Source organism: Amphibalanus amphitrite, unplaced genomic scaffold (assembly GCF_019059575.1).
Source record: "Amphibalanus amphitrite isolate SeventyFive unplaced genomic scaffold, NRLGWU_Aamphi_draft 000038F_arrow, whole genome shotgun sequence".
NCBI classification, from domain to species: domain Eukaryota; kingdom Metazoa; phylum Arthropoda; class Thecostraca; order Balanomorpha; family Balanidae; genus Amphibalanus; species Amphibalanus amphitrite.
The window spans coordinates 497,074-515,726 of NW_024881534.1; the positions used below are offsets into that span (position 1 = coordinate 497,074).

General features: G+C 54.2%; 1 protein-coding gene across 1 annotated transcript in view; it reads left to right on the forward strand.

Annotated features, from left to right (window-relative positions):
- LOC122373664 (formin-like protein) overlaps window positions 1-18,295 on the forward strand; it is a 66,021-nt gene extending 47,726 nt beyond the window's left edge. Inside the window, exons 6-19 of the mRNA XM_043351958.1 lie at window positions 2,019-2,319; window positions 7,283-7,359; window positions 9,191-9,362; window positions 10,474-10,617; window positions 10,979-11,212; window positions 11,498-11,911; window positions 12,561-12,774; window positions 14,133-14,260; window positions 14,692-14,856; window positions 15,157-15,436; window positions 16,080-16,230; window positions 16,506-16,638; window positions 16,825-16,950; window positions 17,148-18,295. Of these exons, the coding sequence (XP_043207893.1) occupies window positions 2,019-2,319; window positions 7,283-7,359; window positions 9,191-9,362; window positions 10,474-10,617; window positions 10,979-11,212; window positions 11,498-11,911; window positions 12,561-12,774; window positions 14,133-14,260; window positions 14,692-14,856; window positions 15,157-15,436; window positions 16,080-16,230; window positions 16,506-16,638; window positions 16,825-16,950; window positions 17,148-17,372 (2,764 nt within the window). The 3' untranslated portion in view covers window positions 17,373-18,295. The remainder of the gene's footprint in view (window positions 1-2,018; window positions 2,320-7,282; window positions 7,360-9,190; window positions 9,363-10,473; window positions 10,618-10,978; window positions 11,213-11,497; window positions 11,912-12,560; window positions 12,775-14,132; window positions 14,261-14,691; window positions 14,857-15,156; window positions 15,437-16,079; window positions 16,231-16,505; window positions 16,639-16,824; window positions 16,951-17,147) is intronic.
- Window positions 18,296-18,653: the final 358 nt, after the last annotated feature.

Here is an 18,653-nt window from a genome sequence, read left to right on the forward strand (position 1 = left end):
TATGTGTACACGTTTTATGGCCTAGCGGCCGTGCTCTTGGTTGAGGTGAGTAATGGCGTTAATTGGAGCGCATTATCCGTGATTTGCTCGCACGAGGATAACTGGATGATGCAATGAGCCCTTCATTCAAGGAGACGGGTTATGGGCGTGGGTAGCCAATCAACTTTTGTTTTAGATATATGCAGGTGTCCCATTCATAAGGATGGGAGTGTTTGCATTGTGACAAACCCGATGGCAGCTAGAAGGCAGCGCCACGAATGTGATCCAAAATAGTGAATTGGACCATTATGCAAATAATTGATGGATTTATCTTGCGAAAGGAAGTAGTCATGCTAATTCAGCTGGCAATCGACTTCCAGTCATCATTGCCTTTCAATTTGTATCCTGTTCCGTCACTGCACACCTGCGCTGGTGATTCGGCCTGGACAAGGCAACTGATAATTAAGACGCATTGCTGCAACGCTGCAACCTCTGCCAGTCATGCTCGCCTTGGCGCTGTCCTTGCCTCATACCGAGGCTGACTTCACCTCTGAGCCAGCGATAACCACCGTAATCCAAACAGGATGCTGTGCACTGGTGCGCCGCGCGGGCCATGAATGCGCACACTTTCTGTGTGCGCAGGTCATGACGCCTTGCGTTTCCCATGATTCGATATGAACTCTGATCGCGGCACATATCGACCGTTTGCTCCGGTTTCACCGCATTCGCTTGTAGCTCCCCCCCCCCTCCCTCCGGTTTTACCCTCCACACCCCATTCGTGTTCTCCGCTACCGTGCTGTTATCTGGGCCGCCTATCTCAACCGGCCGGTAATTGCTAGCGGAGGCCGTCGTTAAATCACCACTGGGGCGTGTTCAGAGTTGACGACACGTGCTCGGGTGTCCGTGGGACCTCCGGCAGCGGCGGACCACCATTGTGAGACCGCCAGCCGCGTCTGGTCTGGCCGGAGATACCATCTGACCGCGTGTATGTCCGTGTGTTGGTGTGAGACCGCGGTGGCAGCTGGCGGACGCTACTCCTCCCTCTCGGACCGCCGCCGGTGTGGGGTCAGCTGCCGGTCGCTGCGGCCAGTGCTCCCCTCCACTCAGGTGTCTGTCCCCCGGCGTGTGTGCTCCCCCCCCCCTAAGCTCCCTCCAGCTGCCCCCCCCCCGGACAACTGACGTGCCTCCGACCTCCCGCTCGGCTGCTCGATCCCAGCTGTCGACTGGGCGCCTCTGCTCTTCTGCGCAGTCATTGTGTGCAGCCTGTCAGTGTGGTGTGTCGTGACTAGCAAAAGGCTGTCAGTCGGGGGGGGGGGAGGGGGTTGAGGGGGAGTGGAGGGGAGGTGATTGACGGGTCATGACTGATGAACCGGGCGGCTGGGCAGTCCAATTTACCGTGTTTGCATTCGGTGATAAGACATGCCGCTAACGGATAACAGGAGAGCGGTGACCTGTGTTCGACCTGGTCGAACTCGTTCCGTGACGTCAGCGTTGACCCCTGAGCGACCCCCAGGTGACCCCGGAGTGACCCCAGTCGCAGTGCTCAGCTGACTGTGTTCAGAGGTTCACAGGATCGTGTGACCTGATTGGCCCGTGACGAGTAATTGGCCAGGCGATGATAATGTGAATGTCGGGGTTGATTTGTATTTGATGACCGATTCATCGGACGCCTACGGTTATTTGATGTGGTGCTTGATTCCAATTATGTACGATAAAATTCGGGCAATGGTAGTTACGTGGTGTGAACATGGAATGGTTGTTGTTCTTTGGGCGCTGAAGGTTGTGAGGGCTTGAAGGCTTTTAAAGTAACTTGCCCATGTTCCATGCCCATGTCGTGGTTTGAGTGCGGCCTTTACGCATTATCGTCCTTTGTGCACTTGTGTGTCTCCATCCTTACGGTTTGCTGTGGTGAGACTGGTCACATGTGCTGAGAAAATGTGGCTATTAAATGCTCCTGTTCGTTGTCTTGCCGTTCAACCGATTTGTTTGATTCGCGTTAGCTACTGTGCTGACCCGTCGTCGCTACCGCTCTCCTCCAGGCACGAGCAGCGAGCGAAGCAGCAGCGCGAGGACGAGGCTCTGGAGCACGAGCGGTGCGGCAGCGGCGAGTTGGCACCGCCGCCTCTCCGGCACCACAACCATCATCATCACCACGAGCACCGCGACCCGCCAGCCCCCCGGATCGAGAGGACCTCCTGGTCACGGCAGAGCTTCATCGGCCAACTGGACACGCCGCGCCTGAAGAGGGCCTCCCGGCACATCGCCAAGCTGAACATGGGGGATACCAAGGATGACATCCACGTCTGCATCATGTGTCTCAGGGCCATCATGAACAACAAGGTGGGTGATTAGGCCAGGGAGAGATAGAATGAATGAGTGAGTGACTTAGTAAGTAAGTAAGTGAGCTATAAAGGGAGAGAAAAACTTACAGAGATCGGGAAGGACGACGGAAGGGGAAAAGGAGAGGGGCGGGGAGAAAGAGAGATAAGGAGGGAGAGAAGAGAAAGAGAGAGAGAGAGAGAGAGAGAGAGAGAGAGAGAGAGAGAGAGAGAGAGAGAGAGAGAGAGAGAGAGAGAGAGAGAGAGAGAGAGAGAGAGGCGGGAGAGGGTGTGGCTCGTCCCGGTTTTGAGTGGGTGTTTGTAATTCGGTAGCTGCTTACCGCGACTGTTTGATGATTCGGTTGGGCGGCTGTAAATGGACTGAGAAGGAGAATGAGTCGGCGCGGAGCACCGGTGGCTGTCTGATGACCGGTCTAATGTGGAGATGTTTGTAAACCGCCCAGGGAATGGCTCATTTTCTCTGGTCGGCTATGTGAAGTAGCAGAAGCACCGACATGGATGATGGAAAAGTCTTGTTGTAAAGATTTAGCTGTAAAGATCTTACTAGAGCCTCACGTGCACATTACCGAGGCATGAGTGGTGCAGATTTTCCGCCATGTCACTGTTGAGCATCAATTTACATAAAAACGTATTTGTGCATCATCGCAATAAGTGAGGACAAGAGAGGAACGGGCTGCCCTTCACCCACTGTGTCCTTACAAGCCCCCTCGAGGCGTGCGGGGCGTGGGGAAGGGAAGGGGACGTGAGGCGTGCATGTGCAGACCCAGTCAGTCGCTGGGAGAAGGAAGCTGGGGAGGGGCGGAGGATGAGGGGCGGATGCACCGCCCCAGCTGCGGCATTTAACGAGCTTACCTCACAGCCACCCCCGCCCCCTCCCTCCCCCGGAAATGCTGCCCGAGGCGGGCCCAGGGATGAACTTATCAAACTAGGAATGTAGGGCTAAACTTATCCAACTAACTAGGAATGTAATTGACTTCATGACGAGCTTGGATGTCACCACTGCTGCTATGGACATCACATTTCTTTGTAAATAAACTATATCGTATGACGAGAAAAGGTCAAACCGCCGGCCTCCAGGTCTTTAACCCCTTCGCTCGCCTCCGCTGTGGCCGCTGCTGACGCGGCCGTCAGCGGCCGTGGTATACGGAGCTGCAGGGCAGGGCTGGGCGTCTCACTGGAGCCTGCACACACGAGCTGAACTGTGACGAATGGCCGGCGACTGGCGGCTGCACTGGAGTGCTCTGGATGGGCAGAGAAGTCGTCGTAGGAAGGGGAGTGAGTGGGAGTAGTCGACCGCAGGCTCGTGCGGAGAACGAGACAGCAGCGCTCTCAGACAGATAAATTACTCAAACTTTGAGACGGAATAGACGAGAAGATGCGCGAAATAAACGGCAATGTCCCATGTCAGTTGTAAACATGTACGTTTGTGAGTAATGTGAGAGTGGAATGGGTAAGACGTGGCTATTTAGTTGCATTTGGAGGGTTTAGCTTAATCTTTTCAAGCGTCATCTGATATTAGTCATGCAACAGACTAGCATAGCGTGCGGGATAATCATTGGGGGTGTCTGGTGCCGCTCAAATGACTCATCTGGCTACCACGTGCATGATCGCAATGACTTAATGAGTGTGACTCCAATGATCTGGTACAGTCATTGTGGTACAGTCAATGGTAGAGTCATGGAGTCTTACTGTCGTGACGTCTTCGGTGCGGCGAACTCAACAGATGAGCAGCTGGGTGACTGCCGTTTTCTGGGATTTTACGTGATCAGTGTTCAAGATGCGCAAGTGGTCGATTTGCTCATAAACAAATGTGGTACGCGGTCGGTGGCTGACGAATGCTGCTAGAAATGCTCCAGAAATATCGATATGACATCAGAAGATCCAGTTTGCAAGTCATATTTGTGAGACGTGACCGTCAAGAATCGTTACATTACGTTAAGACCCGGGGAAATTCTGTTATTTCAGGATGTACTTGGTCAAAATAGAACATATGGCAGGCATTTCCTTTCATTTCATTTTTTTTTGGGGGGGGAGGTGTGTTTTTGGTGAGCTCTCGTCGCCGTGAAGTGCTGACCCTTAGTCCAGAGATATTGACCAAAAGACACCGCCTATGGCGCTCGGCACGGCTGACCGGCGACCCCCCTCCCCTCCCCACCACCGACCGCCCTCCCTCGACTCTCGGGTCCCCTGCTGTGCCGCGGCTGTTGCAGGAGGGGGAGGGGGTCAGTCAGCTGCCGGTAGGGAGGGGGTTATAAACAGGGGGAGGGGGACCTCCATCGATTTCGCAGGAGCAAACGAGGGGTGGAGTGGAGTGAGGACAGCTGTCTTTGCTCCTCACTCTTTCTCTTGCTCTCAGCTCTTGCCGTTCTCTTACTTCATCTGCATTCTGTATCCGCCATCGTTACTCTATTGCCCTCCAAAGTCCATTGGATCTCTTCCTATTGTCTTGCCCCGTCTACTACCCTGTCCCCTGCTTCCTCTCCTCGCTGATTCCAGTTATCATCCGCTGTCCTATTTGCTGTCCTTTCCTCCGTCCACCCTCCCTCCCCACCTCTGTCACTGTGTAACCCCAACCGTCAGCCGTCCGGCCGTCAGGGTGGCGCCACTCTGTTTTAGTTTAGACTGCAGCACGGTGGTCAACTGGTGCTGAATATTATGGCGATCGTCAGTGATGTCGGTTATAGATTGGACCGGCGACAGCGGCGCCTTCCCGGGCGGTCAACGGCCAGTCATTTCCAGATGGCGGTACAGAGATGTGAATGCGCTTTGAGCTCCGTCGGTCCAACCGCTTGAAGTACAACAAACAATGGAATGGCGCCGCATATACATATACCTTATTAATGCTCTGCTCATTTCGTCGTTGAAGTTGAGTGATCCGTACAGAAGTTGAGTGATCCGAGTGATTTCGAACAGAAGTATCCGTAAATTCGTCTGTGTTTTACAACAACCGAGTTATCAGCTAAATCTTTAATCATCAAACGATGATTGAGTACGCGATAGCTATGCGATGTTCCCTTATTAGTTATTCGCGGCCGAAATGCATTTTTGCGGCATGTTCTCACCTTCGCGCTGAGTGGGGGCTGCTATTCGGCGCTCCCCTTCTAATGATGGGCAGTGATCTCCCTCGCTCCATCTTCCCTGATCGATGGCTGTTGATCCTGTGCGATTTATCTGCCCCATCTCCCGCCCACACCTGGGTGACACGTGGGTCGCGCCTGTTCCGCACCCCCTTTGTCGGTAATGCGCGGCAAATGAACCATCGGTGGGGCCTCTCGCGTTTTGAGTGCTGATGGCTCGTCTTTGCCCCTCGCGTTTTGGGCGCTGATGGTTCATCGTTCCCTCTCGCGTTTTGGGCGCTGATGGCTCATCTTTGTGCCTAGCTGGGGTCTTGATTATCGGGTGCGTGATCTATGATTTTCTCTCTCTCCCGGACTGTCAGAGTTGACGAGCCGTTAATGCAGTGAATTAATGAAAGGGTGGCGACTATCATTACCAAGTGTGGGAGCTCTCGGGGAGCTAGCAATCGATACACGGAAGAGGAGCTCAGTATTTGCATTCGGACTAACGGAGAGCCACATTGAGCCGAGATGGGAGCGGGGTCAATGACATTGCAGATGTCGATCTTCCTCAATCTGCATTTGACCTGCACATCAGCTATCGCACGGTCCGTCCCTGCAGTAGACCACTGAGTTCCCACTGGGACTGCATGCCAAAGTAGGGTTTTGCCGATCCCGTGACTTGGCCCGTGTCCAGTGCCGCCTACCGGGCCCGAGGTCACCTGTTGATCACGAGTTCTTACTGCACTGCCGGTATTTTGCACCGTGCTCTACTGCCAGTATGAGTTGTACTTTAAATACATTGCATTGCACTGCATTACCGGCGGGTGACGAAGACTATGTTGGGGATGGGGACATATTGTTGATCATGAGGTCATGGCAGCGGTATTGCTGTCTGTCTGCCTGACCGACTGACCGACTGGCCAGCACTCCGTAAGGCGCCACTGGCAGACCGGTCCCTGAGTCACTGCCACCCCCATTCGTAGTAGCGGTAGGCCGCCGTACTGAGCCGGTGGTCGCTGGGTCGCGGTGGTCGTCCGATGCCCCAGTGGGGGTCTAACGGGAGGGGACCCACGCGACACAGCGCCCCCGCAGAGTGGCGACGGTGACAGCACTGTCACTGTCATGTGCAGGTGGAGCTGTCAGTACAGTGGTGACGTATTGGGGTTACAGCTAATGTGCCGTGTTGACAGCCGCTCCATCATTGTGCGCCTGTGAGCGTCCCATGAGGGAGGGGCTCCTTCGCCAGACAATCTCCTATAAGCTGTTCTCAGTTCCGTTATACCATAACGATCTAATATGCAAGTTTATGTCGGTATCCACCATTGGGGTTGGAAAAAAGTCCAGACAAATGATGTTTTGCGGTATAATATGGGAGTTCGTTGACGCATTTTGATAGACGGCCCCGGCCATTGGTCTTTGTCCGGGCGCAGGTACACTTTGGTACCTACCCAAGGCGGAAAGTGTGGCCGTCTATTGTCCCGAGTTTTCAATGGAGTAATTTGTGCAGCTCGTCCTATGGGACATTGTTCGTGGTGTAAATATATCGCTCCCCGCCGTCTCTGCGGTCTGCAATATGTCCATCGTCGTGTGCGGAGTCCATTAGTTTGTGCCGCGGCTCCGCTGAAGGACAGAGTTATGAGGCGCGGTGGCGCGGAGCGGGGTCCCTAGGCGACGATCAGGGGGTAACGCTTGATGCAGTTAGAGTTACGCCGAGCTCGCTGGTACCTTTATATGTATGTATGTGTAACACGTATCAAAGCGACGCAATGGGTATGACTGCGATTATGCCGAACCTTTGATCACCATTCTCTAGTGCTAAAAAATAATTCGGTGTTTGGGTGATAGTAGCCAATAATGCGTTTTTTTTCAGTATTCTGACGGCTGCGCCTTTCCTCTTTGTTATAGTTCGGCTTCAACATGATCATCGAACACCTCGAGGCCATCAACAGCATAGCGCTCAGCCTCAACCACAAGAGCTTACGGTAAGCATCATCTTCAACTCTTCTAAGCCTTCTCCCACATATAGTCCTACGCTTCGTGCTCAGCTCGCTCAGTCGCATTACAGCCCAGTCGCTGCAAGGCCTTCGCTCCTAGCCTTCGTCACATACGGCTCGCCGCTCGGTATAGTTTATTTCGGGAGGCCTCATTACGATCAACAGTGCCGGACGGAAGTTTATTGAAGATACGGACGTGGGATGGATGGCGGCTGCGGACTGGCGGGTCGTCCTGCAGACGGCAGCGTTATGAATACCCCCGGTGTGTGCCGGGGAGAGGGAGGGGTACTGCGGTGGGTAGTGGAGGCTGGCAGGCAGGCTCTGACAGTCGCTCGGGCCACTACTGCTTGTTTATGGGGCGACTGCCGTTTGGGATGCCGTCAGGCGACGGGGCCCGCTACCGCCCCCGCTGTGGTCCTTTCCACTGTGTTGAATCCCGTAAACCGAAAGCAGGCTTATAGTCGAGGCGGCTGGTTCGGGACCAAGATTCTCGGGTCGGGACAACGGAAGCTTCCCTGACAGATCACAGGGCCTAGCAATTTGTATTCGCAAAAAAAGGATGCTGCTGCTGATCTTTGCTAAAACAGTATTAACTTATCTTTTGGTGACGCTCACCGCATCAGAACAAATACCCTGCGCTGCGGCTTGGTCAGTCTCCTGTGCCGTGTGCCCTACCCACTTGGGCCGTTTGCACTGCAGGGCGGCTACAGGGTCCGTCAGAGAGAATCTAGCTGGGGTTATCAAGAACTCCCGCTGATCATCAGCGATCTGTCCAGTGTCCACCCCAACGGTCTGTACCGTCAAACAGAGCCGCTCGGTCGGTCGGTCGGTCGGTCGGTCGGTCGGTCGGTCGGAGACCGGTCGGTTGGTCGGTCGGAGACCGGTCGGGAGGTTGGGAGGTCGGTTGGTTAAAGAGTGGGAGATGTCACTCATCACTATGCTGCAGCTGGGACTGTATCCAGGCGGTGATGGTTCGAAAGAGGTCATTGGTGTGTCAGGGGTCATCAGAGGAGTGTTTGAGTGCAAGGCATGACATGGTACATATTACATAAGCAAGTTTATTCTACAAAGCTCGTCATAGGAATCCGTGTATGAAATACAACTATGAAAGAAGTGTAGTCGAGAAAAGGCTGGATGAAACGCTACCTATTCCTGGCGCCCTACGATGCTCGGTTGTAGTGAATGTTGACTTGTTGGTTTTGCAAACATCCCAACACAATGAGTTTGTTTTGTTTGGCGATCGGCGTCGTTACTGGAATGCAGTTGCGAGGTCAGCGTGTCGATTGACCTCTGATGATAGGTGGTGTGAGCTGATGACCCCTGCCGCCGACTGACATAATCAAAGACCAGAGACGTGATTTGATAAATATTTACCGACTACATATTGCAGGTCCTTTGAGTGGCCGCTCCTACAACCCTATTACCGATGGCTAGGCTAGACTCCAGTCTAATTTCATGTTTTCAGTTTGAGTGCAGCATAATGTGATCTGTCTTATGGACTGCTTATAACATTCCTGTCTAGTGTCTACGTAGTTCCTGTGGTCGGTGTCGTGTTTAATTGGCCTGAACATTCCTTCAGCTACAGATGTATCAGCGTTGAAGTCCTGCCAGTCATTCCAGAGACTTGTCATCGGCTGCCTGACTTTCATTGCAAAGTATCACCACACTGTCGTCTGTGTCGTGCCTCATTTGACATTATGTAGTGCCACACCCGCTGGTGACACCATGTAACGCCACTATTTAAATTCTCATGGCTGGTCCACACCCACTGAATAGTGATAAACCCATAAATAACACCGCCCCCTCCCGCTGTCCGCAGGACGAAGGCGTTGGTACTAGAACTACTAGCCGCCATCTGCCTGGTCAAAGGCGGCCACCAGATCATACTGGGCGCGTTCACAAAGTTCAAGGAAGTCTGCTCCGAGGACCGGCGCTTCCAGACGCTGATGAAGTACTTCGTTCACTACGACATCTTTCACATTGAGTTCATGGTCAGTACGCGGGCGAGTGACTCGGCGGGCGGGAGCAAAAACCGTCGCGACGTGGTTTTATGACGGGGTTCATGTCCAAATGTCCTTGCGTGATGGGTCGCCGACTTCGTGACAGGGTTGGGAAATATATGTTGTGACTGGGAACGACCGGTAACCGCTATTCACCAGTATAACGCCTTTTGGGGCGACTAACGGAGCGAGCGAGAGGGTGAGCGTTGCACGTGCGAAATTTCGAGGGGGTACCTCCAACTGACTTGTGCACGGCACCCTAGTAACCGGTCTCTAGCGATGTGCCAAATTTGAGCACAATCGGCCCACCCGTTCTCGAGATCTGGAAGCGGCACCCTGCACGTGCGCACGTGCAAAATGGGTCCCAACTGACTTGTGCACGGCACCCTACTAACTGGTTGGTCCCTAACCGTGTACCAAATTTGAGCGCCATCGGTCCAGCCGTTCTCGAGATCTGGAAACGACCCCTGCACGTGCGCACGTGCAGTAGCACCCCAACCTTAACACATGCAGATGAATTATCTGATGGAGACCTAACTGTGTACCGAGTTTCAATTCAATCGGCCCAACCGTTGTGCCGTTATTGAGGTTGCAATTTTGGGGGTTCTTAAAAAATGTCCAACTTTACCACGCGCCACGTGCGGTGGTTGGCAAGAACGCATGGTGGCCATCACACCACAGAACTTTTACGTCCAAGTGACATTCAGTAAAGAAGACCGCTTGTCAATCGGATGTCCCGTTCCTAAGATATTAGCTTTTGAAGAGCGTCCCCACGGCCGGCCGGCCGGCCGGCCGGCCGCTCATACTCAGAAATTTCCGTTAATCTAAGGAAAGACTCCGCTCGCTTCGCTCGCTCCGTAATGAGCTTACATGCTTACTAGAACTTTCTGACTGAATGAGTGTGTCGTGTAAGCATAAAGGCGATTCATCTTAAAATGTGTGCGGGTTTTTCGCATTTCTCATGGTCTTTTATTTATCTTATCACTTATTTTCTCAGTTTTTTTTTAGCATTATAAGCTACGTGGCTCGTCTTTCGATATTATCTGCGGAGTACCTCGACGAAAACCACAGCGCTGGATAATGACTATCTTCTGTTCCCCAGGTGGCCTGTATGCAGTTCATCAACATCGTGGTGCACTCTGTGGAGGACATGAACTTCCGAGTGCACCTGCAGTACGAGTTCTCCATGCTGGGACTGGACGAGTACCTGGAGAAACTGAGGCACACAGAGAGCGAGGAACTGCAGGTGGGGAACGGGAGGACCGGATGGGAGGGGAGGAATGAAGAGACGGGAGGACGGAAGGGAGGGAAAAGGTGGGAACGGACTAGAGCGATGCTAGAGGAATGGGAGGAAGGGAGGGAGAAGAGAGGGACGGGAGGCAGGGAGAAAAAAGGACATGAAGGGAGGAGAAATATTTGAGGGAATAAAAGCAGCAAGGTAGGGTGGCACTGAGGGGAGAGATAAATGAAAACCAGACGCAGCGGTCGATGTATACGTAGCAGACACGAGTGACGGGATAGGATATCAACACTTTTGGCTCCAATTTTGATTATCCGGTGCTGTCTGTCTTCGTATCTAACCTCCTTCCCCCTCGACTCTCCTGCAGGTCCAGATCTCGGCCTACCTGGACAACGTGTTCGACGTGGGCGCGCTGATGGAGGACTCGATGACCAAGGCCGTGTACATTGAGCGCGCCGAGGAGCTCGAGTCGGAGCTGGCCCAGGCCCAGGAGGAGATGCAGGAGGTCGAGGCCGAGGCCATGCACAAAGTGTGCGACCTCGAACAGGCCATGGCTGATGTGCGGAGGGAGCGGGACGAGCTGATGGAGAAAATGCAACAGGTCGGTGTCCGGGGTGTCGGTAGGACGGTGGGGAGGCCGGGGGCTGAAACGTGGGCGGGGTAAATGAGCAATCGCATGCCTGATGCTTGTCAGGTCGATATCGTGGGTAAGGGAGAGCGACGTGAGCGTTCTGTAGCTGTAATTGTTCAGCATATGCTCATTTTGCTACTCAGCTCACTCAGTTTGCAAGTTGTTTGTTTTGGTCAAGGAGGACTTTTGTCATCGTCTGCCCTCCTTTGCTTCCCACCCTACAAAGTGTGACGCTGTGTGTTCTCCCTCGGACAGTTCACCGAGGAGGTGTCGGCGCTGCGGCGCGTGGCCTCGGAGAAGGAGGCCGAGTCGATGCGCCGCCAGTCCATGCTCGAGGGCAAGATCCAGGAGCTGGAGACATTCGCCCTCTCCATCCCCCAGACGGGAGGCGGCGGCGGCGGCGGCGGCGGCGGCTCGGGACCGGCCTCCGCCCCGGCCGGCGCTCCCCCGCCGCCCCCGCCGCCGCCGCCGCCCCCGCCGCCCCCGCCCGGCGGCCGGATCCCGCCGGCTCCGTCGCTGCCGCCCGGTATGGGCGGTCCGCCGCCGCCGCCGCCGCCTCCGCCCGGGCAGCTAGTGCTGCCACAGGACGGCTCGTTCACCATCAAACGCCGCCTACAGACCAAGTACAAACTGCCGACCCTCAACTGGATCGCGCTCAAACCGAACCAGGTGAGGCTGGGATCGCGCTCAAACCGAACCACTGGCGTCGGACTGGGGCCCGACGCCGCGCGAGTAGCAGACGAACGGAAGGACGTATAGGACTGAGGGCGGGACGAAAGGAGACGATGTAAACAGTTCAGATGGTCGGGAAGGGTTGTGTAACGTTAATTTGCTACTGTTTATGTTATAATATCGCAGCTATAGACGGCTGCATTTTGCAGATAAACATTTAACGAATAATCTTACTGTTTTATCTCCGGCACATGCACGGTCTGAATTTGTCAAAATAATTCACAGAATAATGCTGTTTTGGTGAGTATATCTTCGGGTAAACGTTAAATATTGATATGTTTGGTGCCACTGGTGGCCCTCTGCGTCAGTTTCTTCATAGAAATACGTATAGCATGTTGTGTTCCACGTAGGCCCATCCCTTATCTGCACGCTCGGTCGTTAAAGGATAGTTTGCACCACCTCAGCCGCGCCATCTCCCGGTCTTGCGCTTTCACCTATTCTTTCTTACCGTCTCCACTGTCTTTCCAAGCTTCCTGTCACAATTGCCTATCCTCTCCTCATTTCTTCTGTCCTCTCATTCTGATCGCCTATCACGACCTTCGGATCTCACCCCCTCTCCTCTTCTCACCGTCTTCCCCGCCCTCAGGTACGCGGCACCGTCTTCAACGAGCTCGACGACGACCGGCTGATGAACGTCATCGACTTTGGCGACTTCGAGGAGCACTTCAAGATCGGCACCAGCCTGCTGCCGAACGGAACACTGGACAGCCGGGACGGGCAGTACGGCACGCTGGGCAGCAAACGCTTCAAACGGCCCGAGAAAACATCGCTGCTCGAGCACAACCGGCTGAGGAACATTGGTGAGATGGGGCGAGAACGCAACTCCAGTTGAGTGCGGATGGTTATTTTTAGGCTTTAGAACTTTGAAGCTTATTACAGCACACACTTTTCTAAGTCAAATTGCGCTTGTACTTTTTTGTACTTTGCTTGTTATATGTAACATCCGATTTAAATGTCGTTACTTGAATCATGAATGTATGTGAATCAGCCACCTTGTAGCTCCGTCATGGGTGTTCCAGCGTGTACCCTGTTTATCGGTTGTTTTCGTTTCGATGGCCATGAGACCCGTCACTTTCGTAAACACCCGGCGATGATCTGTGAGTGTATATGGCTGATACGATGTGAGGCGGGGCACCGCGGAGGGCAGACATATGTTACTCGCCTGTGACGGATGGTCCAGTCAGGCAGTAGACGGCGTATGGGCGTTAGGGTCGGGTAAGGGCTGGAGGTGGGGGCAATGATGACAGCTGCGGAGTAGGGACTGGGGGTGGCAGGATGGATGATGCGACTTATCTAAAAAGGAACACTCAGGCAACTGGTTAGTTCAGATTCTGGTTTCTCCCGGCTGGGATGTATATGTAAGGCATGAATGATTGGCAGCAGTTATATGGCCGAGTTATACAGACGAAAACTGTGGTTAACGCAGTCGCGGGACTGCGGTTCGTGTCTCTGCCCTGGCTTATGTTCCGTCTCCTGCCCTGGCGCCGACTATGATCCCAGCTTCGACCACAGCTGTAACGCGCTCCTACGTTCCCCGTAACGCTCCCGTCGGCAGCACCACCCGGTCCTCACCGCGTACAGCCGCCGTGCAGCACACTTCTGGCAGCGGTCGGCTCCGTGTGCCCGCCGGTGACTCAGGGGGTCGAGCGGTGTCCTGCGGCCGGCCGTGGTCCGCTCATCTGCCGGCCGCGGTCGCCGCAGGGATAAACAGACTCGTGTCGCCGGCTCCGACGCCGGTGACTCATGCGTCCAGCAATGTGTCCTCTGGCGGAGCGGTCGGCGACGGGAGACAGCCGCTTGGAGACGCCGGAGGGGTGGGAGGGAGGGCTGGGATGGATTCCTTGGAGAGATGAATGGCTTTCGCAAGTGGTGACTCGGATGCCCAAGAACGGTCCCAGCTCTTGACCGTTTTGAAAGAGGCCTTCACTTTACGACTGGCAAAACTGGCATTATTTTATTTTTTGGGTAAATGCTGACATTGTCCTATTATCTGACATATTTAGCACGTAGCTGTTTGGCTAAACTGTTTAATTTGAGTGCTTATCTGACTGGGTAGGCTGACTCGACCCAGCTCCAGCGGTGATGGTGTCTTCACGATCTGACCTAACCTGACCTGACCTCACGTATCTTGCTTGACCTGTCATCGCTCCGCCGACAGCGATCTCCCGTCGGAAGCTGGAGCGTCCCGTCGAGGAGGTGATCCGAGCCATCAACATGCTGGACCTGAAGGCGCTGCCCCTGGAGATGGTGGAGCTGCTCCAGAGGATGGTCCCCACCGAGGCCGAGGTGGGTGAATGTGCCGTCAGTGTAGCTGTTGCTAAGGGCGTGGAATGAGTGGCGACGATTAATGATGGCTATGGACGGCTGTGGGATGTCGAGACGCGGTGTGATTTATTATGGGCTTCTGTTCTCTGCAGTACGTTCACTGATGCAATGCTTTTGAAATGTTTGATGTCGAGTTGATTGGGTGCGTAAGATGATTGATGACGCCCAGTTCGTACCCGGTAGTCAGACACGTGGTCCGCAGTAGGCAGTAGCCGAATGTCATGCCAATCAAATATAACCTCTCTTACCGCCCACAGCTCTGACACACTACTTATACCGTCTTTCCTTCGCTATTTTACCGCCTCAGTCCTCGCACGGTATAGCTAACCCTCCCCTTCCTTTCGTCGCATTACCCTGACGCCTTTATGAATTAACATTCTCACCCTTTACAGACGAAGCTGTACCGCGAGTACGAGGCCGAGCGGAAGGACGTCTCTGCCCTCACCGACGAGGACCAGTACCTGATGCAGCTGACCAGGGTCGAGAGGCTCGCCAACAAGCTCTCCGTCATGGCCTACATGGGCAACTTCTTCGACAACATCCACCTAGTACAGCCGGTCAGTGGAGAGACGGTTGAATGCGGGGTGGGGTGGAGTGTGTGGGCCGTGGGGGGAGGCCCGGTAAGGGAGGAATAGAATCAGATTGTAATGCTGCTATGCTACAATAGCTCAACTGCTCAGCTATTAATAACTACTCTTGACAAAACATTTTTCGACACTTGACATAACCTGTCTTGACTTAACTTTTATTTTCCTGACGTTTAACTTCCTGATAAACGGTCATCGAAGCTCGCCGGTTACTTTCGGCAACCTTCCACTATCTTACCGCGTTTATCTAACCGCCACCTCTCCGCGCAGCAAATCCACGCGGTCATCAGCGCCTCCAACTCGATCGTGGCCTCCAAGCGGCTACGCCGAGTGCTGGAGGTGATCCTGGCCTTCGGTAACTACATGAACAGCGCCAAACGCGGTCCGGCGTACGGCTTCCGTCTGCAGTCGCTGGATAACCTGACCGACACCAAGACCACCGATAAGAAGCGCTGTCTGATGCACTACATCGCACAGACGATCCACGAGAGGGTGCCAGAGGCGGTCGGCGTCGAGTCCGAGCTGCGATTTGTGGAGAAGGCCGCCCAGGGTGAGTGGTAGTGGTGGAGCCTGGGAGGGTGGCAAGGGTATCTTGTGCATCACCCAGCTGATGTCATGTGAAGTTTCTAGGGAGTCCGGTGGAGGTTTGGTCGCTGCCGTCTAAACAGTGCGGCTTCGATATAAACTTCAGCTTAAAATTTATTACTCCTCCGCCATAAAGTGGGTCATCTTTGACTGGACGGATGGTTGAAAATCTGACATGATGTACAGGTCTCGCGGGTTTTAGCGGTAGGTTTTGCACCTAGAAAATTTAGTGTACTTCAGGCTATATCTTCGTCGTCTTAAGCTTTTAAGTGTTGAAGATGCTATCGACTTGTTGGGTAACAAGCCGGCCATGATCGTGTAAAATGGCTTCATCGTAGATCGATTAGTTTCTGAGATATAACCGGAAATGTAAAAGTGCAAAACCTACCGCTTAATCTCGCGAGACCTGTACATATAACTATTTTCGTGTGCCATCGGTATATATCACATGTCAATGCTGTAACTTCCTTGTCTTTACGAAACCCCGTGCTACCCCCGGCCTTCCCCGAGCGGGTATCCCTTCCAGAGACTACCCCGTGCCTCTGGCGCCACCTCATGTCTCTCCGAGCTCCCAATGTAAACCTTCCCTCCCCTCTCCGCTTCGCCAGTGTCTCTGGAGAACATCATGACGGATGTCTCGGAACTGGAGAAGGGCATGGAGGCGACGCGGCGAGAGATGTACGTCAGACAGAACGTCAAGGACGACTCGATGAAGACGGCGCTCAGGGACTTCCTCGGCGGAGCGGACGACAAACTCAGGTGGGTGTGGGGGAGGACGGACGTGGGGCGAGGGACGAGGGAGTTGGGAAAGTGGTTGGTCTAAGAATTGATTGGTTGCTGTGCTTAGTGGTGAACGAATTTGAAACCGCTTACTATGTCAAGTCCGACATCGGGAGCACATGATAAAAACATGATATGTAGACGCCTCCTGGTGATGTGTATCTGATGATTTTGTCCATTTTCGTACCGGAATCCACCTGAATCTCGCTATCCTCCATGTGAATGCTGACCCACCCTCTGGGTGCCCTGTCCAGGCGTCTGCGGGTGGAGAGCAAGTCGGCGCAGGAGGCCTACCAGCGGGCCGTCGAGTACTTCGGCGAGAGCAGCCGCACCATCGCCGCCAACACGTTCTTCGCCATCTTCGCCCGCTTCCTCAAAGCGCTCAAGGTCAGTTCGGCCCTAGCGTGCGTGGTTAAATTGGCTAACTGCCACCTGTCTTTTTGCCTGCGTTGTGTGAAACTTTTGCGCTTCTTGGTATGCAATTTGATCACCCATATCTAGTTTAGCATCATTAAAGAGCACACACCGTCCGTGGATATGTGACCTAACCTGGTGACCTATGACCTTTTCCAGCAAGCTGAGCAAGAGAACGAGCACCGACGGAAGATGGAGCGAGCGGCGGCGGCGGCCGCGTCCGAGCGAGAAAACAACAACGTCGCCGTCAACAAACGGAACAAGATCAACGCCAAAAAGCAACAGGTCAGCTGGATAAAGAGGCACAGTCGATGCTTCGGTGTATGTGATGTGTCGCAATTAATATCTTTTCTGATCACCGATCTTTCTTTCTATTTACTTTTTGCCTGTTCAACGTGGGGCTTGCCTAGTGTTCATTGTGGCGTGGTTCTTCTGCTATCGTTTGGCGACACTGACACCTTCTCCTCTCTGTGCCTCGTCAGGCGGAGGTGATCCAAGAGCTCAAATCCAAGTCATCCCCTCACGGCGGCTCTGTTCAGGAGAAGAAGCTGCTGGGCCAGGAGGAAGTCTACCACGGCGCCCTGGAGGATATCCTCCTCGGTCTGAAGAACGAGCCCTACCGGCGGGCCGACGCCGTCCGACGCAGCCAGCGCAAACGCACCGAGACGCAGAGGCTGTCGCGGACTCTGGACGAGCTCGACGTGTGACCGCGCGGGGAATGTGGGTATGGAGTGGGTGATTAGACGAGCTGGGCGGGGGAGACGGGACGATGTGGGACACCGGAGCGTGGGGCGAGGATGGCGAGGCGTCAAGTGGTTAGTTTTATGAAGAAATGTTTGTTTAAGAAGCAAGTTTTAAGTTTTAATTCGCGTTTTACTTCGTTATTGTTCCTGTCGTTTTAAATATGTACTCAAAGAGCTTAGCGCTACCAAAAACCCTCGAGAATAACTCTCGAAAATGTTTGACGTTCTCGCACGTTGCCGAATGTGTTACACATCAGGATTCGTTCGTAGTTCCGCTGGTGATCCCGCCTTATCCCATCTCCGCCCGCCTGCTGTAAACTGTGATATTCTCTTCTCCGATGTGCCGCGGCGCTCGGCTGGGGTGCTGCTGAGCCCGCTGGAGCACGAGGAACCTCGGCTGGTCCGGCCCGCTCGGCGCCTCACTCCTGAAAGGAGTCGGCTGCGGTTGGGACGCTGCGTCTCTCGTAGATCTGATACCGAGTCGTTTTATTTTGGTTACGAGTGTTTTGTGAGCTCGGCGCGAAGGCCCTGACGATTCCGGGTCCGCCGGCTAGTGTGGTTGTTTTGCATGTTACGGCATACCGCCTGTTGTCTGTCTGCTTGTGTGCGATCAGTGGAACTACTGCAATATCTGGTGGCGCGTAGCGCGTCAGTGCCAGTCGGGACCAGGGGGCGACGTGTCGCGCCGCCGCGGCGCGCGCCCAGTCGTATCGTTACCGGTGCCTTCACAGGGTGCCTCCAGTCACTGGCGAGCGGAGGGCGGCCGGCGGTGTCCGACCCAGCAGTGTCCCTCGGAGCGGGCTCTGCACGACGGCCGCCGCCGGCGACGCCCCCGTTCAATATTCTTATTTTTGTATTTATAAGCAAATACATCGGGTGACACTGGACGAGCGTGTTTTCACTTTTAATGGTGTTATAATGGTGTTTTTTTCCCGAAGGGGGTCGGTGCGTGGCGATTACGAAAGCTCAGGACATTTTACGCCCATCGGGTTCCTTTCAAAAGCATGAATGTCCAGTATGACCACGAACATTGTCTGCTGCGTGGCCTGTCGGTAAGGTGTCCGACTGGTGAGTCAGTGGCAGAGAGTTCGAGCCTAGAAGAGCGCTCACGGCTCACTGTAACGCGCGCCACAAAAGATCGCAGACACCTATCCGTGCTTCTATCCTCAGGATACTTAAATCCTTCTCCTCCACGCCACAACCCCTTTCCGGGCTGGACAGGCAACTTTATCTCATGCGGGCTGC